This window comes from Eubalaena glacialis, chromosome 5 (genome assembly GCF_028564815.1).
Source record: "Eubalaena glacialis isolate mEubGla1 chromosome 5, mEubGla1.1.hap2.+ XY, whole genome shotgun sequence".
Lineage (NCBI taxonomy): Eukaryota > Metazoa > Chordata > Mammalia > Artiodactyla > Balaenidae > Eubalaena > Eubalaena glacialis.
In genome coordinates, this window is record NC_083720.1 from 154818374 (window position 1) to 154842664 (window position 24291).

General features: G+C 47.6%; 1 protein-coding gene and 1 long non-coding RNA gene across 8 annotated transcripts in view; one reads left to right on the forward strand and one right to left on the reverse strand.

Moving 5' to 3' along the window:
- Positions 1–673: 673 nt before the first annotated feature.
- On the reverse strand, positions 674–10305 carry LOC133092804 (uncharacterized). Of its 4 annotated transcripts, XR_009701160.1 has the most exons (4): positions 10137–10305; positions 4209–4511; positions 2893–3900; positions 790–1335 (listed from the first exon to the last, which is right to left on the reverse strand). It is a non-coding gene; the product is annotated as an uncharacterized LOC133092804 (long non-coding RNA). The 4 variants fall into 4 exon arrangements; XR_009701161.1 differs by lacking the exon at positions 790–1335 and adding an exon at positions 674–694 and having other exon boundaries at positions 2893–4511; XR_009701158.1 differs by having other exon boundaries at positions 2893–4511.
- A 770-nt stretch (positions 10306–11075) lies between these two features.
- Positions 11076–24291, forward strand: part of PDGFC (platelet derived growth factor C) — a 217337-nt gene continuing 204121 nt past the window's right edge. The window contains exon 1 of one of the 4 annotated variants that reach the window (XM_061192670.1): positions 11076–11649. In XM_061192670.1, the coding sequence (XP_061048653.1) occupies positions 11427–11649 (223 nt within the window). In that variant the 5' untranslated portion in view covers positions 11076–11426. Of the gene's footprint in view, positions 11650–11961; positions 12053–24291 lie in introns of those variants that run through there. The other 3 variants (XM_061192669.1, XM_061192671.1, XM_061192672.1) reach the window with 3 other exon arrangements.

A 24291-nucleotide genomic window follows, 5' to 3' on the forward strand; every position in this document is an offset into this window, starting at 1 on the left:
TTAGGTCACAATAAATAGAATCCATTTTCATGAACTTAAAGTGTCATGAGAGTAATTATATTTTATCTAAGCTCATTAAGGAAGTTTTTTTCATTACTGTGTTATGAATTAATTTATTTCTAAGAATAAAATCTCAGCATATATGTTTTTTTAAAAATTGTTTTTTATTGAAATATAGTTGATTTACAATGTTGTGTTAATTTCAGGTATACAGCAAAGTGATTCAGTTACACATTCATATATATATATATATATACACACACACACACACACACACATATATATTCTTTTTCAGATTCTTTTCCTTATTAAATAAAAATATTGAGTATAGTTTCCTATATGCTGTTTTTAAAGTAATGAATTGGTGTCAGATAAGACAAAAAATCATGAAGTGGCACGTTTGGTTCAGGCCATGTCAGTTTCTTTATTTTGTAAGATATTAACTCAGAGCTGAAGTCTAATATTTCACAGTAAAATTAATTGCCCAAAGCACAGGAGATGCAAAGTGAATTGTCCTTTCATTAAATTACTTTACGTATGAATCTTCATAAACAGCGACCCTTCATATCCCATTTTAGCTCGGTGGCTCTTGAAATTTCTTCTCCCCGGGCAGCAACAGTCAGCAATTATTATTTCAAAACCACATGCTTTCACGCACATACATGTTTGAAACCGTAACACACAAATTTAAAATCTAAAATTAAAAAACAAAGAATTTCATTTGACATCATACTTTCAAAATATGAAGAAGATACTTTCCTAGAAGTTGTTTTTCAAAATGATGACATCTTGGCTATAACAGATTGGCTATTAGAGTCTTGTGAACCATCTGTTACATAAGATTTTTCTCTCAAAACTCTATTTAAACCATTCAGGCAATACGAATTGGGCTGTTTGCCAGGCTTTAGAAATAACCTTGTAATATTGGAATGAGTATTACCGTAGGACTTCTGCAAAGACAGATTCTGCATTGCTTCCATTTTGGAACGTGCTCACCTGGTCTTCTTTCAGCTCATCAAATAAATAAAATTACATGAATAATTTTCACTTAGGTGTGAGCCTAGAGATTTGTACACTTTGACTCTTGTTTTCCATAATTCAGCTCTTCCGTTTACAAGCTCCCCAACTCTGACTGACAGCCAAGCACGAAAATGAACTCCACACGGTCCGGTCTCCGCCACTGTGTCAGAAGAAGCTGCGCCTCATTCATTTTTCTTCCACGAAGATTTATCATGGGTGTAACTGCATTTGGCTACGTCATACTTTTGTTTATTTCACTCACCAGCTATTAAAGGATGTGTTCAACATGGAAGTGCACACACGCAGAGTTAAGTGCTGTGGTGGGCAGGCGGTCCAGGGGTGGTGAGATTTAAAACAAGAAAGAGAGAGAAGGCACGATTTCTGCCATCAAAGCGTTTACAGTCAATTTCACTAGAGGATATTATCATTAATAATATCATTAATTTGGGGGCAGTGGGGTTAAGGGTTTGTCCTAGAAAGTTTTTGGAAGGATGAGACTTACCCTGGTGATGACTCAGTGATGGTGAGAAAAGGAGAGAAGTTAGGGAAAGACTTCTTTATTTAGCCAAAAAAATTACTTAGTGTTATCTTTATTTTAAGACACCATTAATGATAAAATCCTCCACTGAATTAATAACAGCCTTTTGGAGAGGAAAAAAAAGATGTTAGCTTGTACCTCTGACTTCAATGCTTAGATGGTGACTGGGCATCTACATGGCCTCCCGTACTGGTTGGACACCTTCTGTTAGAGGCAGAGTGATGGTCGAAAGCAGGGACTCGAGAATTAGACTTAACCAAGTTCAAGACCTGGCTCTGCCACCTACAGCCTGAGTGGTCTTAGGCAAATCGCTTAGCCTCTCTGTTCTTACTCTGCTTCTCTGTAAATCCTATTGAGTACACCCATCTCAGACAGAGAAAGACAAATACCATGTGGTATCACTTATACGTGGAATCTAAAATATGACACAGATGAACTTATATACGAAACAGACTCACGGACATAGAGAACAGACTTGTGGTAGCCAAGGGGGAGGAGGTTGGCAGGGGATGGATTGGGAGTTTGGGGTTAGCAGATGCAAACTATTATATACAGAATGGATAAACAACCAAGTCCTACTGTATAGCACAGGGAACTATATTCAATATCCTGTGATAAACCATCATGGAAAAGAATATGAAAAAGAATGTATATATGTGCATAACTGAGTCACTTTGCTGTACAGCAGAAACTCACAGAACATTGTAAGTCAACTATACTTCAATAAAATAAATTAAAAAATAATACACCCATCTTGTATGTTTGCAGTGAGAATGAAGATGTGAGTATACATGAAATCTTTAGAATGGTGCCTGGCACATAGTAGAGTTAGCGATTATTATTTGATAAGTGCAGTATGTCAAGTACTGGGAAAAAGAAGCTGATAAGAAAAGTAAAACAGAATAGAAGAAGTCCCAGACTGAGCGATCTATAACTGTGGAGTGAGCATAAGAAAAGAAGCAAAGACCAGCAAGTGTGAACACAGGAGCTGTGGTGCATTGGGAGTGTGAGACCCGGTGGGTAAGGAAGAGCAGATCACGCCCAAGGAGAATTTTTTTTTCTCCTGCAGGCAAGGGGGAGGCTCAGACGTTTAGAGCAGGGATCAGGCTGTGATCAGCTTTGTATTTAAACAGATGAAGCTGGTAACCTGAGGACAGCTTTCAGGAACGTTAAGAGTGGACCGGGCAGAGTGCAGTCTGCAGGGCTTTCTGCAGACTGTAGATAATGCAAGAGGACAGGTCACATCACGGGTGGAAACACACACACATGAAGATGATTGGATGCCCCAAATCAGGGGGAACTCACTGAGGGCAGCAATCATGCCTTTTATTTACCTTGTAGCTTCTTGGGTCCAGCAGCATGCATGCATCGAAGCTCCCGACAGATTGCCGTCTTGGTCAAGTCCATGATGATCTCAAGGTTAGCGGTAACAGAAACTCTGTCTCCTACTTAGAACGTTCACCTTTCCCCAGAAACAAGTTAGTCACCTCACTGCCTTTGCTTTTTCCTACTTCTGTCCTTCAGAAACTGATGTGAATACAAATCATGCTTTTCCTTCATCACAGGTCGTCAGACCCAGGAACACAGAAAAGGCAATTTTATGGCAAAGTCTTCTCGCTAAGAATCAGGGCAACAGACCCTTTTCCCTTTGGATGGTTTCAGGAGATTCATTTCACATTTCTATAGCCACTAAAAAGGGTATTCCATCTAAGACACCGTGATGGTTTCATTGACTGAGTGCCTAGTTCCTGTAGGCTTGGGGCACTGTCCTTTTGATGTGAGACCAGAATCAAAATGATGTATGTTTGTTGTTGGCAGTAGAATTTTTAAGTTACATATTTATGACTAAAACGGTGTAGAGTCATAAAATAAACACCAAGTGCTTAATATAAATGTACATTTCGTAAGTCTGAGATGTCTTTTTGGAGACACTCGTGGAGGAATGAAAACGTGATGGTTTAAAGTGCCAGCACCGGAACCAAGTACCCGCATTCCAATTCTGGCTTCAATCCTGATGCAGAAAACTCCACCTCTGTGCACCGGTGCTGAATGGAATCTCAGAGACACAGCTGCGTGACGTAGAAAAGAAGAGCTTTATTACTTTTCCAGGCAAAGGGGGACACAGCAGGCTCCGGCCTTTGAAAACTGTGTGTCCCAACCAGGAGGATTTGGTGAGGAGTTTTATAGCAATGGTTCCAGGGCGGGGTTGCCGATAAGGATCAGGGTGTGAGCAGGGCCTGTGCTCCTTTCATCTGGCCTCAGGAGGTCTCCTGATGAGCTTCTGTGCTTCCTGTCTTCCGGAATGAAGAATGCTTCATCTTCCATTTGATGGGGGTTTAGTTCTGTAAACAACTCAAAGACATTGTTCTGTGCATCCCTGGAGGGGGAACCGGGACCCTGCCCCAAGGCTGCACCATTGTTGCCTGACTGCTCTTCCCTTGCCTCTGCATCCCCTCCCTTCCCTGATTAGCAACTGTTTGAAGCTCCATGGGAAGCCCATGGACGCTGGAGCCTGCTGCCTACAAACAAGAAATGGGGGACCGAAAGGCTTCCGAGACCAGGAGCCCCGCAGGGTCCTGCTTGGTTTTGCTACTCACAAACATGTGACTCTGGTCAAGTTACAAAGCCTTCCTGGGGCTCAGTTTCTCACCTTTAAAATGGGGACTGTATTCATAGTTATGCACAGAGTTGTCGTTAATTAATTTATCCGTCATTTGTAGAAACTCCATTGTAGAGTACTTCATTGTGGACATTTCAATCAAAAAGGTAGTAATGTGATAACAGCTCTGCAAGATGTAAAATGAAAATAGGCTACTATACTTCACAGACTAGGTGACAGTCGATTCATGTACCAGACCGCACAGATTCTGAGGGATGGGACGTTTCTTCCCCCTTCAGGGCTGAGAATGCTGAACGTGGGTGTACACGGTGATGACCATCTTCAAACAGAAATCTAGGTAGGCAGGAAGAAAGAGATATTAGGAAGTGCTCTGAATTCTTAAAATAGTGTTTTTAAACAGACGCATAGTATAATCATTTGCCTCAGTAAGTGTGAAAAATAGTGGCTAGAATAATTGGCTGATGCTCACATTTTTGTTTGGTTTTATGTGTGTCTAAAAAGTCATTCAAGAAAGAAAAGAAAGAATGACTTTTTTTCCACACTAACTGTCCAATGGGACAAAAATTGATACCGTGAGTGTCTTTTCCACTCGTATATCCCTTCAGATACAAACGGAATTTATTTCAGGAATTAGAATTTCATTTGAAGACTTTTGCTCGCCTGAGGGCTTAACAGGTCGCTGGTTAGTTCTTGTCTTTGGCCTTTGAATAACTCCAGCCTATCTAAAAATACCTTCATAAAATTATCAATGAAGATGCAAATTTGCCTTGCCATAGGGCTTTAAAAAAACACCGGAGACCAGGAATTTTGAATTAGAAACACGTGGAGGGATACACATAGAAATGGTAGGCGTGAAAGAAGCCTACACTCTGACACCTAGAGTTCATCATAAATTGATTCTTCCAAGGGAACAACTGGGAAGAGAGTGTATTTCCTCCCAGCCCTGATGCTGTAATTCGGTAGCAATCATGAGCAGGAAAAGAGGAATGAGAATTCCTTCCCCTTTGTCCTCAAAGACAAGGAGACAGATTCTTGGACATAACTGCCCACATATGGTGCAGACGGAGGCAGTCCCTGGATGACTAACTTGGCCACGATAAACAGGATGCTCCTGCTGGCCCACGCTTTGGGTGGGCTTCGACCCCAGGCCAGCTTTCCGATGCCTTAGTCACCACCCTACCTCCAGTGACCCAGATTCAGTCTGGCCCAAATCTTTTATTTAGGCTGCTCCAGAAAGATGCTAGCTGTCTCGGCACTGTGCTCTTGAACACGTGGGAAAGTTTGTCTACGTACGCCAAGGTCTACCCCAGATCAAACATGGGGAGGGCAGTCGTCATGAAGAAGACTTTGGGAAACATGCAAAAGCTTCACGTGGGAACGCTTTGGTCCAAAATCCAGGGCCTCAAAGTGTCAAATGAAACGCACTGGAGTCTAAGGGGAGTCGGGAGACAAAGGTGACCTGTACCTGTCACCGGTAGTGTCACCCCAGGCAAATTCTCCATCCCTCTGCAGTAACATGGGGGAAACTCCGGGTTTCCTCAAAGGATTGGTGGGAAGATGAAATGAGAAAATATATTTCAAGGTATCTAACAGTTCCTGGGACATGACAGGTGCTTCACAAAGTAAATCTGAACCTGAATGATTCTCTCCTCACTTTTACTTTCCCTGGTTGCCTTCTGTTTAACTAGCAATCTGCGGGGAAAGACATGCTTTTTACCCTCCTAATTTCATGAAGGACCAGTAAAAGATAATCCAGACAATGAGCAAGGAGAGACTGTGGTCCGGGAAGATGGGGAAAGCATCAAAGCCAACTGTGCCCATAGAAATAAAATTTGGGAAAATAAAACGATGCCTTAGGATGTCGCAAGGCTGTTTTAGGATAGAAGAGAGCAGGCACTTTTCTGACCATAAAGATGACAGACGGCTGAGAGTAGTAATCACAGTAGAAAAGGGTTATGACAACTCTTTGAACTATCCTGAACTTCAAAAGCAATTGAGGGAACCTTGATGTAAGATGCGTTAAGCTCTCTTTCCCTGCCTGCTAACAAACAGCACTCTTTTCACATTCGTGAAGTTGAATACTGAGGCTCTGGGCCCCTTTTACAAAGGCTGACAGCCAAGGAAAGACTGCCCTTGAAACAATGATCACAAAGTGAGAGGGTCCTTCTCTCATGACCTCTGGAAGAAGGGGCTCACTGTCTGAGAGAGGAAGATCCGTGGCCGTGTCTTGAGTTCTTTACTACGATTTGTCACCACGTGGACAGAAGCCTTCAAAGCCTATGCATGATTTCGGGGGAGAGAAAAATGACATTTATTGACTACGGGATATGGTCAAACACAGTGTTTGGTGGTTGTCCGAATTTTCAGGGGGTGCCCCGACCTCAGGATTGTTCCAGACGCCACCCGTGGGCCTCTGTGGAATAGTAGGAGATCGGATGCCCGCGCTTGGCTAATGATGACAGAATTTCCTTACGATTTACAGCTCACTTACGTACTGTACTATTTTTCTTTACCTCGGAACCACACTTGGCCTCTTCTGATGATACCAAACAGATATTAAGCATTAAAAGGTGGCTACCCACACGTAATTTATTGTTTTCCTGAATTCAATACAATTCCTGGCACTTGCCTTAGTCAGTGATTTCCAAACTCTTTTTTCTCCCCTTCTTTTTGGTTACCAGTAGAATTTCTCTTTCCCAACCAGGGTCATAACAGGTGAAAGAGAATTACCATGACTGGACGGACTTGGGGAGAAGCACCTGGTCATCCTCTCTTGCCAGCCGCCAGGCACCCCGGAGTTGAGGCCAGGAAACAGGTCCTAGTCCCGTATCATCACAGAAGCACAATTAAGTTGAAAAAGAATTGACATCACTACCTGTCGCAGCTTAGAGAATGGAAGAACTCTAAAGCAGTAAGAGGATGGAGGCAGACCCCAGTGTAAATTTCTCCTGTAAGGAAAAGGGGCAGAGAGGATTCTAGATCAAGGTTGTGCTGTCTGTTAGCAGTGAAGCCAGCCTCAGTGCGGGGTCTCCCGTCTCCCGGTGAAACAATCTTTCGTTGTGGTGGTTCTGAGTTGGCCAGGGCTCCTCTTTCTTTGGGGCTGTTTCTGGCTACTTATTCGCTCTGGGCTCTGAGTCAGACAAGCACTTCTGAGATTTTGACAAAAAACCTTTGCATACTCAACCGTGATTTCCAAAAGGAAAAACAGCAGCTTGAGTTCAATGGGCAAAGCCACCTCAAGGCCTGTCCTTGTCTCCCGTGTCTCTGGGCCACACACCTTTAGCTTCCCACCTCTGGACTCCCCTCCCTCAAAAGGCCACAATGAGAAAGTACATCTGCTTCTCTGAGAGCAGGGCCCCGACACAAGCCTCTACCGTTTGCCTCCGCAAGGCTTTCTGACTCCAGCTGCACACGGGGAGGTAAGGGGTGACCGATCTAGATAAACAAAATATAAGGAAAAGTGTATTTTCTGTTTTAGGGTGGAAGAACGGAGTATTAATATATCCTGAGATGTCTGAAGAGAGCGAGGTCATGTGTTTCTCGGGGTAATTGGACAGAGTGGAGAAAGAAAAGCATGATTCTGAGAGAGATTTTACTTCACTTCTTCCTTCCCCCAGAACAGTCTTTATTCCTGCTGTGATCTGTGGGCATTCACTTTGCTTACTAACGACACCCCCAGCTCTCAGCCTCATTTAAATGTGTACAGAAGTGTTGCTGGGCTTCCCTGTTGGCGCAGTGGTTAAGAATCCGCCTGCCAATGCAGGGGACACGGGTTCGAGCCCTGGTCCGGGAAGATCCCACATGCTGCGGAGCAACTAAGCCCGTGAGCCACAACTACTGAGCCCATGAGCCACAACTACTGAAGCCCGTGCACCTGGAGCCCGTGCTCCACAACAAGAGGAGCCACCGCAATGAGAAGCCCACGTGCAGCGACCAAGACCCGATGCGGCCAAAAATAAATAAGTAAATTTATTAAAAAAAAGAAAAAAGAAGTATCGCTAGTTAGTCATTCTAGAAAGTAGTGGACACTTAGGTTGCTAGTTAGTCATTCTAGAAAGTAGTGGACACTTAGGTCGCTAGTTAGTCATTCTAGAAAGTAGTGGACACTTAGGTCGCTAGTTAGTCATTCTAGAAAGTAGTGGACACGTAGGTCGCTAGTCATCTGCCACTAAAATCCTGAAAAGTTCTGGGAAAAGTCAAAATCGTTTTGCATGTGTCCCTGTGTGTGTGTGTGTGTGTGTGTGTGTGTGTGTGTGTGTTAGGACTGAATCAGAAGAAGAGCAAGAAAACTTGTAATATTTGATTTTCTGGGCAAAATATACGGCCCCATGGTTCCTGCCCTTCTGAGTGTTAAGTGATTAGTTGAATGGATAGTTGGCTTTAAATCTTATTTCATTTCAAAAAAAAATTTAGTAGCGACACCCACCTTCCCTCCCCCCCAAAATGATCATGGCTAATATCCGAGTAGCTTCCGGCATGTTCCTCATCAGGAATTCGTAGGTGGCACTCTACATATATTCAGCCGGAGTGGGCACGCCTGCCGAAGGTTTAAGAAAACACGAAAACCACAAAGAATGTTCCCAATTATTTTCTCCTGTTGGGCGGAACAGATGCCTTTCCCCAAGGAAAATGCTTTAGGCCAAAACAAAGCCATATTCATTCAGAATCCATTGTTTAGTAACTGTGCAGACTCTGGGTTATATAAAATTTACTTTCGATGCAAGGACCCCACTTTCCTAGGAAGGATTTATAAGCAGAACGGAGCAGAGGATGATACCGTGTTAAAACAATCAACCTTGCCAAGGGCAAGAGCAGTTCAAGAGACACCAGTGCAAGGACACGGGAGGGAACCCAGGCAATGCAGATGTGGGCGGATTTGGTCTGGAGTCCTGCAGGGGCACCCGGCGGGCTTTATTCATAAGGCCAGTGCCAAAGCAATCTGTAGACTATGGATGAGGTGAAATGCAGAGGTGGAGGATTATTCTAGATCGTGTGCAACTTTTCAAATACAACCTCCATGCTGAAATTCCAGGGCGAATGTAAGTGACTCCAATCAAGAAACCTGTCAGTCAGTCACGAGTGTTTCTTTATGAGCTCCCTGGGCCAGGCACTCTTCTAGCCAGTATGAAACGATACAAAAGAAAGGGTAGTCATCACCCTTATAATCTCGTGAGAGCAAATGGATTAAATCTGCACACACACACACACACACACACACACACTCTATGTGGGTGGTCATCAAACTCAACGATATAAACATATAACAGCCTCATTTAGAAAAATCCTGATTAGGAAATTAAATGTACCGAATTCAAAAAACCGGGGAGCGATTAGTTTTAAGACAAATAGATTAGAGTGTGTTCATAAAGCATGTCTTTTACGTAACGAGTCTCCTTAAGCTGTTAAAACTGGGAACTCGCCCCCAGATCTACAGACCACGTTTAGAACATATTTACTGCGCAAATACGGATTCACAGTGGCCTTGAGAAGCTGCTCAGGTGAATTCACTACCAAGGCCTGTGTCTGCTGAACCACAGCATCTTCAGAGTCAGAGACTGGGCCTTCCTTATCGGCCTGAACATCCTGCCCTCTGAAGACAGAAGTGGTGAAGCAGCAAGAATGAACCCGTGGGAGAGGTGAGCAAAGGTCTCAAAGGGGAGTTGAGCCTCGGAGAATTTTAAGATTTACAAGCAGAGAGGTCAAGTCGGCTGGGCTCGGTGGGCATCCGAGCAGAGGAAGGGGGCTTGCCATGTTCAGCGGGAAGGCTCCGCCCCTAGTTGGGTCCACGGAGGTGGCGTCCCCGCCCGAGCGTCCCTGCACCTTTCCCAGGGCGGCTCCCCTCCGTACTCACCGAGGGCCTAGCAGGCCGGGAAGGGCAGCTGGCTCCTTTGGCAGGAGCCCTGAAAGTCCGCCCGTATTTCAGCTCACCCCTGGGGCTGCATCCTTCCCCGGCCTTACCTGGTCCTGTCGTTCGCCTCGGCTCTCTGACAGGAGGTGGGCGCTCTCTGTGCTTTCTGCCCTGGCACTTGCTTGACAACTCATTTGAGGCAGGCTTCACGAGGGCAGAGACTTCCGCCTGGTTTCACGCCTGCAGCCCTAGAACAGTGCCCGACTCAGGAGGCATTCTGTCCCTACAGTGTTTGTTAAAGGAATAAATGGTGTTCTTATCCCGGCCATTTGTCTTTACTTTTACTTTTTTCCACTCCCTGCTTCAGAGAGCTGGAAGCTGGAGGCAAAGACCTCCCTGCGTTCCGGTTTTCCTTCTTCCTCGGGCGCAGAAAGCCTGGCCGAGGGTCCCAGGCCGGCCCTCTGGGACCGGGGATGCCCTCGGGAAGGAACGAGGAGCCCCGGCCCGGGGGGGAGGGCCGGGAGGAGGCGGGGAGGCGCAGGAAGTTCTTCCCTCGTCCCCCGGCTCGGCAGCGCCCGCCGCGCCCAGCCGGCTCGTCGCCTGGCGCCCGGGGAGCCCGGGCCGCATCCCCCCGCCGGGGCCCCGCAGCACCCCGCGCGCGCGCCGGCACCTGCCGGACGGCCCGGGAGCGCGGGACCCCGGCCCCCCCGGCGCCGGGAAGGTGGGGAAGGGGAGGGGACACGCGAGGTCCGCGCCGGCCTGCTCCGCGCCCGGGGCCCGCTCGCCGCGCCGCCCGAGCGCGGGGGAGGGGACGCCCGAGCGGCCCCCGCGCGACCCCGGCCCGACCTCCGGCGCTGCGCGGGGCGGGCGCGCGGGACCGCCTCCAGGTGCCCGATCCGCGCCGCGCGCCGGGCGGGGAGCGCGTCCCGCGGCCTCCGTGCGCCGGGCCCGGGGCGGCCTCGGCCGGGACCCCGGCCCCGCTCGGGACCCCCCCGGCCCCGGCGCCGCGCCCGCGCCCGGGCCTCCCCTCCCCCTCGGGCTGGGGGCGGGGCGGCCGCGGCGCCCGGAGAGCGCCCCGACCGGCAGCTCTGTGATCGATCGGAAGGTGCCGGCCGCCCCGCGGGCTGCAGGCCGGCCCCGCGCGACCCCCGACCCGCCGCCGGGCCGTCGGCCGGCTGACAGGTGCTCGGGGCCCTGGCCGGGGACTCGTCGGCGGCGCGCGCGGCCCCCGCGTCCCCCCCTCCCCCTCGCCTTGGCCCCCATCCCCCCCCCCCCCCGCCGCCGCCGCGGCGCGGCGCAGGATCTGTTCAGACCTCGGGGAACTGGTTCAGGTCCAGGTTCTGCTTTGATCCTCGGCGCAAACTGGAGACGCCGAAGAGGGCCCTCGGAGAAAGCCTTGGATGGGAGGATGTGGGAAGGAGCCCGCGGGGCTCGGCGGCGCTGAGCCCGGCCCGCAGCCCCGCCGCCCCAGTGCCCGCCGCCCGCGCGCCCGCCCGCTCAGCCCAATGCTCCTCTTCGGGCTCCTCCTGCTGACATCCGCCCTGGCCGGCCAGAGACCCGGGACCCGGGCTGAGTCCAGCCTGAGCAGCAAGCTCCAGCTCGCCGGCACCAAGGAGCAGAACGGTGAGTGCCCCCCGCTCCGTCCCCCGCCGCGCCGCCCGCGCCGCCCGGCGCGCCCCGGCGGGACGCACCCCGGCCCGCGCGCCGCGTTCGCGGAGCTTCCGCGCAGCCTGCGGCTGGGGCAGCGGCCGCCGGGCTCCAGCGGGGCAGCCTGAGTGTCCCCGCCGGCGCCGCCGCAGCGCGGACATGCTGGGAGCCCTGGGGGGCGTCAGGGCCAGCGCGCTCGCAAGACCTCTCGTCGCCGGAGTCCTAAGTTCGAGAACTGCCTCTAGACCCGAGTCCGACACGAACGCGTCCTGGCATGTTTGACTCTCCTCCGAGCTTTTTGCCCTGGGGAGGGGTGTCCCAGGACGTGTGTCAGCCGCATTAATTGAAGCGCTCGCGGTGGAAAGGCATCAATTAATCAGTAAGTAGATAGCAAGCCGAGAGGTCGAGGGGCCCCGTGGACGTGTGCAGGGGGGAATTAAAAAAAATGTATTTCTCTTGTGCTCTTTTTTTTTTTTTTAATGTGCCTTTGTACTCCTGAAGCCTTTACCTTTCTGGTGGTGTGTTTTTATATGCGATGGTGAGTGACTGCTATTTTGTGTGTGCTGGAAACGACTTAATCCTGCATAGGAAATGAGAATTACTTTCAGCTTTCAAGTGTACCTGAAATGTTTAGAAAACTCTCAGATGCAAGTTCCCTTGGGCTGGGATCGCACAGAGCCGGAGAAAGGCTCCTTTCATAAAGCCAGGGCTGCTTCAGGGTGTGTAATTTGCTTAGCCTCTGAACCCCATATGATTTACATCATTCAATTTCTAAACCCTTTTGCTCTTGATCTAACATTATGAAGTCATTTTTGAGACTACTTTGTAAATAGAAATTTTATACTGCACATGAAACCACAATGTCAATGCAGGCTGTCTAAAATTAGAATATTAAACACCCTGTTTACAAGTGGCGGCTCTTGGTGTTATTTGAAAAGAAATGTACATGTTTTTACTGCTTTGTATGCCATCTGTTCACAATGCAAGAAGGCTGTCACTTCATGAACTGGGCGCAATGAACACGAGCAGCATACCTAGGAGATCAGAATGCCCTGTACTGCGTTTTTAAGTCACAAGCAACTTTTTCTGTATGTTTTGGGGGGTGTTTCAGAGCTTCACGTTTGGATTGAAACTCTCCAAAGCGTGCACCTTTAAGAAAGCACAGAAAGTTCTAGAGTCCAAAAAGAGAGAAAATAAGGATTCCTGGGACCTTTGTAGCCATTATCTGTGCTCGTTGTTTGGGCAGCAAGACAGGGCATCACATTTACCAGCTGATAGTACTGTGGTTGCTTCTTACGACTTGGTGATGTGATGGGACGGGGCACCTGCAGGCTGCTTGAACTGCTGATCAAAGGGGTCCATCTCTAATCACGGGGACTGCAGAGGGCCGGGGGCGTGGGGACGGGGCGGGGGGCGAGGGGGGGATCAAAGAAGCCACAGCGCCAGTTGTACCCTGGCAGGAGACGGATCAGACCAACCTCTGTTCTTTATCACGTAAAATAAATGTCCAGTTCAAAATATTGCTTCTTATTGGACCAAGTTTCCCCAGATGACCATGCACCGTATCCCTGGCTCCTGGCTTCTGTTTTTTGATTTTTTCCGTCCCGGGTCCTTTCTCCTGATGCTCTGACTTACGTATCAGGCCTGTCCTGGCGTCTCTCACCTTCCCGAGTCCCTTCGTGAACCGTGCTTGTCATTGTCCTTTCCGTGTCATTCTTTCTTGTGGTCCACGTGCCATCATCGCTTTGCAACGAGGCCCAGAACTTTCACGGGGTCTTTGGCCCCTTTCCGGGGTCGATTCACCCCCCCCCCCTCCTGAGAAGTGGGTTCGTGAAGCCAGGCCACACACATTGTGTTGCCGTCAGAGGCTGGGCCATTTCCATTCCTAAGATGCATGATGCTAAAAATAGCCGCGTGGTTTCCTAATCTGTGTGCAGAGGACTGGTCTATGTTTAGCCTTTGGGAGGGTTGGCAGCCGGAAGTAAGTGGAGGTGGTGGAGCCGCTCACCTTGCGGTGCTCAGCCTGAGACGCGGGCGGCCAGCGCTAGGGGGCGGTGTAGAGCTATCTTCCCGCCCATGGAAGGTTCCAGGATGCGAGGATAACAGGTGGGTGCTGAGGAAGATCCCCCGGGAAAGTGAGCAGCCTTGCTGGAACTTTCCCCTCTCTTTGTGGCTTTCAACTTTTCCACTCCGTCATGTGGGCATTTTATTTTTTTTTCCCTCTTACTGAATTATGATTGGTTTCTGATTGCCCTGTTGCTCCTCGCAATTTAGGTGAGAGTCTAATTCCCCCAGTACAGACCCACCTGAGGGTGCCACATAGAAAACGCCATTCGCCCAGTCTGTGCACTGCGTCATATCCAGAAAGGTCTTCGAAGTGCTAAATGTGAGATGTCCAAATTGATCTGTCGTGACAGTCGGAGCTCATTCTGTCCACCACTGACCACCCCCCTCCCTGGTGGATGGTTACTCGCTTCCCTGGAGAACTCCAGAGCCTCCTGTGGGGTTGACTCCATCAGATCCCCAGGCCTGCTCAGTTTCAAAATCAACTGGGTGTCCTGAGCCCTGTCATACATGGAAACTGATTGCTCTAGCCGATGCTGGGCACTTGGATTTAGACTGGGGCAAGGGAGACACTTCAAAATTAGGTGTGAGGGGTCAGTGTCACTTACCCTGTTATTAGTTACTTGTTTGTCGCCTCAAAACTCTGTTGCAGTTCTTGCCACTTTACTGGAAAAATAAGTTTATCCTCCGGTACTATGAGGTGCCTTTGTGTCTTTTTTTTTTTTTTTTTTTTGGCCTCGCTGCGCGGCTTGTGGGATCTTAGTTCCCAGACCAAACACTGAACCTGGGCTCCATGAGTGAAAGCGCGGAGCCCTAGCTAACCACTGGACCACCAGGGAATTCCCGCCTTTGTGTCTTTCATTCTTAATTTGACTGCTGACAATGAAATCTCACATATCCACCAAGGATCTGACCCCAGATTTAACATAGAGAGGGAGATGAAAGGTCAGAACGCTGACGCAGGTAGGGTTTCTGGCCTGGACCCGCTGTACGGCCATGGGGAAATGGCTGTGGTCTGCATGCACTCCTTTTAGGAGAGGAGTCCTCCCAGGAGATGGGTGAGTTCTGGGATGCTGCTTCCGGGCTGTAGCAGAGGGAATCAGGCGCATCTCAAGCGAAACGGAACACAGCTTACTTTGTTTATCGCGTGTGTTTAGCCCCAGTAGACGCCAGTCACAGGGTTGCCTGTGGGATAAGGCCTCGCCTACCTTGTGTCACTGGGGAGGGATTTTAATTTACCCATAGCCCTGAAACATGCTTCTGACTGTTCTCCTGTTAACTGTTGTGAGTGTAGATTTGGGATATGTCTCTGCTGATTAGGGTTGTCCTTGCGAACATTATTTTTAAAAATTTAAGTGCAGTTGATGTATAATATTATGTAAGTTACAGGTGTACAATATAGTGGTTCACGATTATTAAAGGTTATACTCCGTTTATAGTTACTGTAAAATACTGGCTACATTCCCATGTGGTGTAATATATCCTCGTAGCTTATTTTCAACATAATAATAGCGTACCTTCTAATCCCCTACCCCAGATTGCCCCTCCCCCTTCCCTTTCCCCACTGAACATCATTTATTGTTTGCGCACTTGTCCTCAAGGGCTTCTGTGGCCTGTGCAACCATTTACTCTGGGGACAAATGGTCCCCTGGTAATGCCTTGCTCAGTTCGTGTATCTTGTGTTTACGGCTTTTCAGTGTGTCTCTTTCAGTGCCAGCTTACCCCTCCTCCCATTGCCAGTGTGCCCATATCCACTCCTCTCCCCTCTGCCCTAGGTAGCAGCTTCAAAGCTGTATTTGACTGCAAGGCAGATCGTCACAACCTTTAGAATAGTGTCCAAGAGTACATAGCTCTGCCCGAGGACCCAGGGGACTTTCCTGTTAGTCTGTAAGTTGTTGTGCATGACCTTTGTGACATTTATTTTTGTTATCTAGAGGTTTTTTTTTTTTTTTTTTAACTTCCTCCTGGTTCTCTGCTCTGTTTGGGGTAGTTGAGGAAGTTGGAGAAGCGAAGTACCATTATGTAGTGATGAATATTGCTTTTCACCATAGGTGACAAAAAATCCCCCTTCTATTGTATGGTGACTTTTCCTCTTCTCCCAGCTGTTACCTTCTACCCTTAATCTTATAAACTTGGTGTTTACCTCTGAAAGGTAATTAGAAAGTACAAAGGTCTGTACGAAGCCTCAGGGACTATATATCATTTGTTGAATAGTTGTAAATAGATGCTGGGGGCCGACCCTACACTTTCCTCCTTGGTGCATTTTGTAGTGCCCTGTGTCCGGCACCAACGTCTTAGCTTGGTTTATTCTTAGTTCATCCTTCCTGAAACTTATTCCTTACATATCTTTTTGATATTCTCTTCTAACTACATGTTTTTTTCAACATTTTGGTGCAAAAATTGTTTTATCTATAAACTTGCACACTTTTTGTAGAAATAGAAATCTAATGATAATGTGATGTGTGTTAAATAAAGAATAATTGAATCAGTTTATTTGTAATGTCCACCTTCCCCCCAAAATGTTCCCAAGGCTGCTAAACATTTCCCCAGACGTTTCTTTTTTTTTCTTTTTAAAAAATTTTTATTTTATTTTATATTGGAGTATAGTTGATTAACAATGTGTTAGTTTCAGGTGTACAGGAAAGTGATTCAGTCGTACGTATACATATATATATATATATTCTTTTTCAAATTCTTTTCCCATTTAGGTTATTCCAGAACACTGAGCAGAGGGGAGGTTTCTCTTTGTATCAACCAACATGGTAGAAGTCGTAATAGAAGTCCCTTCATTTACTTGGTCTGCTTTTGATACCTCTGATGGTTTTATTTGCAAGTGTTATCCGTAGCCAGGATATCTCTGTATGACGCTATATAATATCTGTACGGTCATTGGTTAGTCTCTGTGAATTATTTTTCTCTACCACTGCCTCCACCTGTGATTTTTTTCCCTCGCATCCCCCTTCTCTGTCTCCTGGGGATACGTCTAGTGGTTGATTTTTGGCTGGTAAGCACGGGGTACGACCACACCCATTGTGGAAATCCTGAAACATCCCCAGTGGGTTGAGAAGGAGCCCGGCCGCTCCTCCAGGACAGATGGAGCATCTTTGAGCAGAAGCTGCAGCGTTAATGCCCGGCACAGCTGGGGACATCGGGGACGCTGCCCCAACCCTGCTGGCCTCCTTCCTGACGGATCCCTGCGCCTGCCACACTGATGCTTAAGCCTTTTGACACTTTCAGCTATGGACAGTTTAGTTCACAGGGGAGTTAAAACTCCTGTCTCTTCTCCCCATTGCTGGGGACTCGGGCCCGACCCACCTGCAGCTTGAAGGACCCAGAGAGAAGAAAGGGTACAGCCTCCTTCAAGCCTCCTTCCTGCAGCTTCTTTGCTTCGAGCCTGTCAAGGGTGGAGGCCTGGGGGTGAGATGGGGCAGGGGACATGGCATGCGTGGCGTGGGATTGCAGCCCTCAGGTGCCTGTTCCTGCTTCCCCAGGCAACACCGGGCAGCTGCTTTGGCCTGGGTACCACCTTCCTGCCATCTGGGTTAAAGAGACCACCTTCTCTGCGAGGTCTTTTTTCTAACCACTTTCATTAACCACCGCTGTTTATCACATCAAGGGTAATTCAGCGCATAGCACTTACCACTGTGGTATTCTGCTCGTTTATTGGTTTATTTATTGTCTCCCTGCCACCCCTGAAGAATGTAAGGTCCCTGAGAGCGTGGCCCTGTCTGACCTGCCCTTTGTGGGTGCGCCAGCGCCTGGAACTAAGGGTGGCATAGAGTAAACGTTTGTTAGACGGTTCTGGATGTAGTGCCTTGCTCAAGCAGGACTCTGCTGTTGCCTGGAACAGCAGCCCGTCTTGGAAGGTGGCTTTTTGATACTGCAACTGTCACCGTTGCTTGACTTTTTGCAAAGGAAGATGCACTTGCTTATTGGTTGGGATGGGAGCCGCCAGTGAGAGTTCTACTTTGTCATCTTGGAGCGTGTGTACCAAGCCGGTGGGTAGGTTTCCCGGAAGTGGTGCTCGTTACTGTCTGAAAAGTGAAAAGTGCCACGGGGGTGTGCTAGTGCTGCCGCTGGGCCGCATGCATGTGATCTGGACCCAGGACTGCGCAGAACGGTGAGGTTGAACGGCCGACACCCTCCAGCATCCGTGTATTTCCCACCTGCTGCTTGCGGCTCACGGAGAACGTGCACAGGCTAGAAATCCCCAGTAAATCTGGCAGGTGGGACGTCAGGGCCGGAAGGGTCCCAGGAGTCCGTCCACAGCGATGTGTACGGTGAGGCCTAGACCACCGAGGTGACTTTGTCAAGGTCGCGCTGGAGGGTAGCCGGGTTCAACTGCTTATGGGCTGATATGTTTTCCTTCCATGGGAACCAGTGAGGCAAATGGCATTCTAGTTTCAAAATTCCAACACTTGGCATAAATGCATTTCTTTACTGTTTTAGGAGGTTTCGTGCTTTGGGGGTTGTAAGGGCAGCTTGGGCTCCCTTGATCCTGAAACATTCTTCACAGGCACGCTAAGGACAACAATCTCGGAATAATCCTATTAATGACGCAGAGCACATACTCTGGCTAAGGTCTACAGTAACACCTCTGCTGGGGTAGAAATCTGACAGTTTGGCAAATGACTTGAAATACTTCCTTTAGAATTGTTACTGTGACGTGCTGGGATCGAATTTTCAGCGGGTCCGTGGATGAACAATGTTTATTGGCATATTTTGCCGTATTTCTTGATGATGCTGAGGAGGAAGGCTGACATGGGAAAGCTTGGTTCCACTGGGAGGTTTTCTTTTCTTTTCTTTTCTTTCTTTCTTTTCTTTTTTTTTTTTTTTAACAATTTTGAACATTTTATTTAGCAGGATGTCTCAGTGGTGAAGTACCATAGAAGTGAGTAAATAAGCATGGTTTAGTGAGCTCTAGAACACACAGCCTGTTACTCTTTTGCAATGGATGTAATGAGTGACTTGAGCCTTTATTTACACTATATTATACAGGGCATTCTATTCAGAGGTTCAGACTGCTCTTAAAGTCGAGAGCATCAAGGAGATAAATTCGTAGCTGTGGACTCAAACGGCTTGCCTAAAACAGGATTCATTTACCTTTTTAAAAAATCTTGTTTACAGAGTTCAAAATCTGAGAACAAATGAGCCACAGTTATAAAGAGGAGTTATGTTAATTACATTTATCCTTCAAGCCAAGTTCGTAAGCATGATGTTTTCGGTAGCATGAGCTCATTCTGTGGTTTAGGCCAGGAGGATACATTTCAAATGGAGCTCAGCCCCTCTTATCTGCCATCTGCCTTCAGGTCGGACTTCCTGCCCCACCTTCAAGTGGTTATTCCCAGTCTCCTGGTGATGGGGCAGCCGCCCCCCCTGGACATCTGCCTTGTTGCAAAGCCAAACCATCTTTGCCAGGCTAGCTTCACTAATTTTGCTTTCGTGGTGTTAGGCTTAATTCCGTTTTATTTTCAAACTGTGATTTTTTTTTTTTTTTTTTCGGATTTGGCATTTTCCCCATTTAAGAGTAGTTGAACCATCTCTCAATTAAGGGATGGTGTGTCGGGTTGTTGCAGTGTCTGGGGGGGCAGGCAAAGCGGGGGTCTGGCTCCTTGAGAGAAAACACCATCCCCGGACAGCACGAGGCCCGTCGATGGAAACCAGTGCAAGAATGCGGCTCTGCATCGCTCCTGTGTACACCGCGTGCTGATGAGAAACCGGGACGCGCTCCCGGGAAGGGCCGTGTTTGGATGCCGCCCCGGGGGGCAATTCAGTGGGACCCAAGGGTCCCTGGTGGGCCTCTGGTTTTGTGATGTTGATGATGACTCCCCGAGAGCCCGCTGGGTGCGGCGCTGGTGCTCGGTGTTTGCAGACAGTCGACAGTGCATCTCTGTGACCTCCCCGTGGGCTACTGGGAGGAACACCGAGGCTAGGCTGGCCAAGGTCGCACAGCTGGCGAACGTTTGGACCTGGCTCTGACTCCAAGCCAGGACTCAGCCACGCGCCTCCCCCGTCATGAGTTAATGGTCTAACGTTTTATTAGAACACTGTTTTTAAACAGCAAATATTTATGAGCGTGTGCTCTGTGCTGAGCTCTGCCCGAGGTGCCGGGTACACAGAGAAGGAGGTGCAGCCCTTGCCCTGGCGAAGCGCTGTCCAAGGAGGATGGCAGCTCTGGAGTTTATCTCCAGGTCTGTTAGTTCTGGGCTCCAGGAGCTGTGGGAACGCAGAGGGCTTTACCGTACCCCCCAGATCCTCTGGTGACTGACCAGGTGGTGGATTCTGCCCGGAAAAGAAGTGCATGGAGAAAAGCTCCCACGGGGGAGATGACGTACTTTGAAGTGGGCCTGAGAAGGGAGAAGAGGAAAGTGCTCTAGGCCGAGGGGACAGCCTGCAGCCCAGGATAGAAGCAAGTCTGGGGTTGAGGATGAGCAGGGGCAGGGGAGATGCCAGGCCCTGACGCTGTGTGCAGGGCAGCTCTCAAACAGAATCCAGGAGAAGGTTGTCTTCACTCTGCAAGCAATAAATGCTGGAGAGGGGGTGGAGAAAAGGGAGCCCTCCTGCACTGCTGGTGGGAATGTAAATTGATGCAGCCACTATGGAGAACAGTATGGCGGTTCCTTAAAAAACTAAGAATAGAACTACCATACAACCCAGCAATCCCCCTACTGGGCATATACCTTGAGAAAACCGTAATTCAAAAAGAGTCATGTACCACAATGTTCACTGCAGCACTATTTACAATAGCCAGGACATGGAAGCAACATAAACATCCATCGACAGGTGAATGGCTAAAGAAGATGTGGTGCACATATACAATGGAATATTACCCAGCCATAAAAGGAATGAAATTGGGTCATTTGTAGTGAGGTGGATGGACCTAGAGTCTGTCATACAGAGTGAAGTAAGTCAGACACAGAAAGACAAATATCATGTGATATCACTTATATGTGGAATCTATTGATTCCATATAAAAAATGATAGAGGTGAACTTACTTACAAAACAGACTCAGAGTTACAGACATAGAAAACAAACTTAAGGTTACCAAAGGGGAAAGGGATAAATTAGGAGGTTGCGATTAGCAGGTACACACTACTGTGTATAAAATAGAGAACCAACAGGGACCTGCTGTAGAGCACAGGCAGCTCCATTCAGTATTTTGTAATAACCTATAAGGGAAAAGAATCTGAGAAGTCATAGATATAGATATATATGTGTGTGCGTGTAACTGAATCACTTTGCTGTACACTTGAAACTAACACAACATTGTAAATCAACTTTAATTTAAAAAAGGGAAAGGTTGTCTTCATGTTTAAGATTGAGTCAAACCTTTTCTTTCCAGTTACTTTCTAGGCAGGCAGGTAGCAGTTCCGCTTTGGTGTGAGCGGCTAAGGGCTCATTGGGGTTTTCTTGGGAAGATTCTGAACCGGTCCGAGCGCAGGCTGCATAGCCTCAGTGACACTCAAATAAGCTAAGCCTGTGTCCACGCCATCTCTGCTGCCTGCTTTATGTAAACAAAGTGCTAATTTCACACTTCATTCACAAAACGGATGGCATGCAGAAGGAGTCTGGGTGTGGGACAGGATGTGATAAAGGGGCAGCGCACATAGAATCAGTGTGGTGAAGCTATTCCCTTGCAAGGAGCAAGGAAAACGGCCTTTGTACTTTTAAGGGAAAGGATTTTGAATTTCCTGGAAAATTAATTCCTGTGAGGTTAGTTTGCATTGAGTAATCTCTGGGGAGGTTCGTCCTGGTTCCTTGGACCCAATGCTAGAACTATTTTGAGGTATTTAAGGATTTGAAATGAATGCATTCGATGTGATGTGGATACCGTGCTATGTTTTTTGAAGCCAGGCCATTTGCATTCCAGGAAAGCCTTGTTCGTGAGTGGGTACTATTTTAAGCTTCTCAGTGTTTGCGAGATGGGGCTGGGCTTCTGTGCTCGACTGCCCAGCTGGCTCCTGCACCTGCCTTGAGAGTCACTGCAGAGATCAGAAACCATGAACAACAGAAGCTGGGCTTGTGAGGGGCTCACCTTGTGTTGTTTCTGGCAGTTATTTTTGCTGGGTGTTTATAAGGACATCTGTCTTTTAAAGAGTCCTATTGCTTATCTTTTTTTTTCCGACTGAGGAATGAATCACAGCTTGTTTCCTGTATTGCCACACACAGTCATAGGCTGAGGTGATTAGAAATGCAAATTGGGAGTCATTAAAGCGTTACAATGTCTTTTTCTGTGGCAACAGGCGATGTTTAAAATCCGTGTATGAAGAAGGAATGTTTGCTTAAAATGTGATTAAGATGGGAACAGATGAGAACAAAAAAGTATTCAGTTCCTTACTGGAAATGTCTTCCTGGGTTTGGAAAAAAGAGGAACCTGCAGGGTTCATTTCTGATGTATCTGACTTTAAACCTGAGGCATGGTGGTGGTAGGGTGCAAATGGTTGAAGAACACAGGAAGAACACAGTAACTTCCAGCATTTTCATGTTTTTCTTTGGAAATAGACTAGACTCCTTCCTACTAGAGTGTGACTTGCCATCTGCTTAGCCATTCAAAGGAGACTGAACGCCATAAAAACGAGAAACCGAATTGGCTAGTGCACATCGAGGGCCAGAGACGGGGTATCCTGGAGGCGGGTCTCCCCTGCTGGTAATAGGGTTATGTTGTGAGTAATAAAAGATATTGGGGAGGCTTCCTGTTAGATAAGCAGCAATGTCTCAATGCGTATGTTTCGTGACTCGCTTTACTTTTATCTCTAAACTAAACTACACTCTGTTTCTGGAGGTCCACATGACAGTGGATGGCCTCTGTGATACAGGTGACTAGATCTCATAGCGTACTATGATTTTACAGTTTCAGAGGCAGTTTCCTGTATATTAGAGATGTGTATGGCCTCGGCTGTATCTGTATTTTGTGTTAGTCACAAAATTGTCTGGCTGTAGAAAAATCCACAATCAAAAACTAGCAGGTGTTCCTGGTCAAAATCTGGCCCGGATGTTGACTCTAGATACCTCATTGATAAATGCTAACCCTTGAAAAAGTGGTTCTAACCTCTGTTTTCTTGAGAAAATTAACAGGCTTGGTGTTTACAGGCATGATTAAGAATGTAAAATTAAGAATTAAATAATCTGTGTGTTTGTTTTAAGAAAGCACTTGTTTTCTCATGGTAGAAAATTTATCTTTAATCTGTACTGAGAAGTTTTTATTGGCTGCGTTGGGTCTTCGTTGCTGTGCGCGGCTTTCTCTAGTTGCGGCGAGCGGGGGCTACTCTTCGTTGTGGTGCGCGGGCTTCTCATCGCGGTGGCTTCTCTTGTTGCGGAGCACGGGCTCTAGAGTGCAGGCTTCAGTAGTTGTGGTGCGTGGGCTCAGTAGTTGTGGCTCGTGGGCTCAGTAGTTGTGGCCCGCGTGCTCTAGAGGGCAGGCTCAGTAGTTGTGGCGCACGGGCTTAGTTGCTCCGCGGCATGTAGGATCTTCCCGGACCAGGGCTCGAACCTGTATCCCCTGCACTGGCAGGCGGATTCTTAACCTCTGCGCCACCAGGGAAGTCCCGTACTGATAACTTTTGATGGGCACCGGTTGGGCACCCCATTAAGCTAACTGCTTTAGAATGGTTTCCTTTGAGAACGAACATTTACGTCCTCGGAAATCAATTAAGGTGTCTGGATCCCACATTTCCTTGCAGTCTTCCTTTGCAGTCATTTCCAAACAGCCAAACTACCCTAGCAAAACACTCAGAGGTGCAGATCTTCTGGAAGAAGTGCAAATGCCACACTTTTACTTGAAAAAATGGAAAAGGAGGACTTATTTAATATAACTGCTGGACGTTTAAAACTGCATAAAGCACAGGAAGTACTTTGGGAGTGTGGGAGTGTGTGGTGTTTCCAAACTACAAACATTGTTTTGAAAATTTCCCCGGTCGTGGTGAATTATATGAGACCACGTCCATCTAAGGAGAGCTCATTTAACTGGCTTGTGGTTCGGAGGTTCATTCAAACACTCTTAAACAAAATAAAGGGAAAGGATGTAATGACTTCTTTATGGCAAGGCCGTAAAAAGGTACAGAGCTGTGTAAACAAATTGAGTCATTTACTAGATGTTTCAGTGATGGATTTGCTGTCCAAATTCAGGGTTAGGTATTATGTTTTATAGGCTCTGACCATGTTCCACCTTGAAAATGAAGTTACGAGCTTATTTTTTTGGTTTGTTTGTGTGTTTGTTTTTCTTTGGTGCGTGGAGACCCATTATTGCTATTTTATATGGCAGCTTGAAAAAGTACTTAAAATTCTGAGCATTTACATTTATGTTGGTTCAGCTTCAGAAAACGGGGCGAAACCTTTGTGTGAAAAGTTGAATTGACCTGAGTTTTGGTAACACTGGGTTCTATTCAAGGAAAATAAGATGACTGAAATTGAAGTTTTCCTTCTGGGCTCAGACATGTCCCAACTAATTGTAAAATAATTCTTCTGGATAGCAAGAGTGGACTCATAGCTATAACTATGTAAAGTAGAAAGCCAACCAAAGTTCTGATTTACAGTTACTGTAACTGCCACTCATG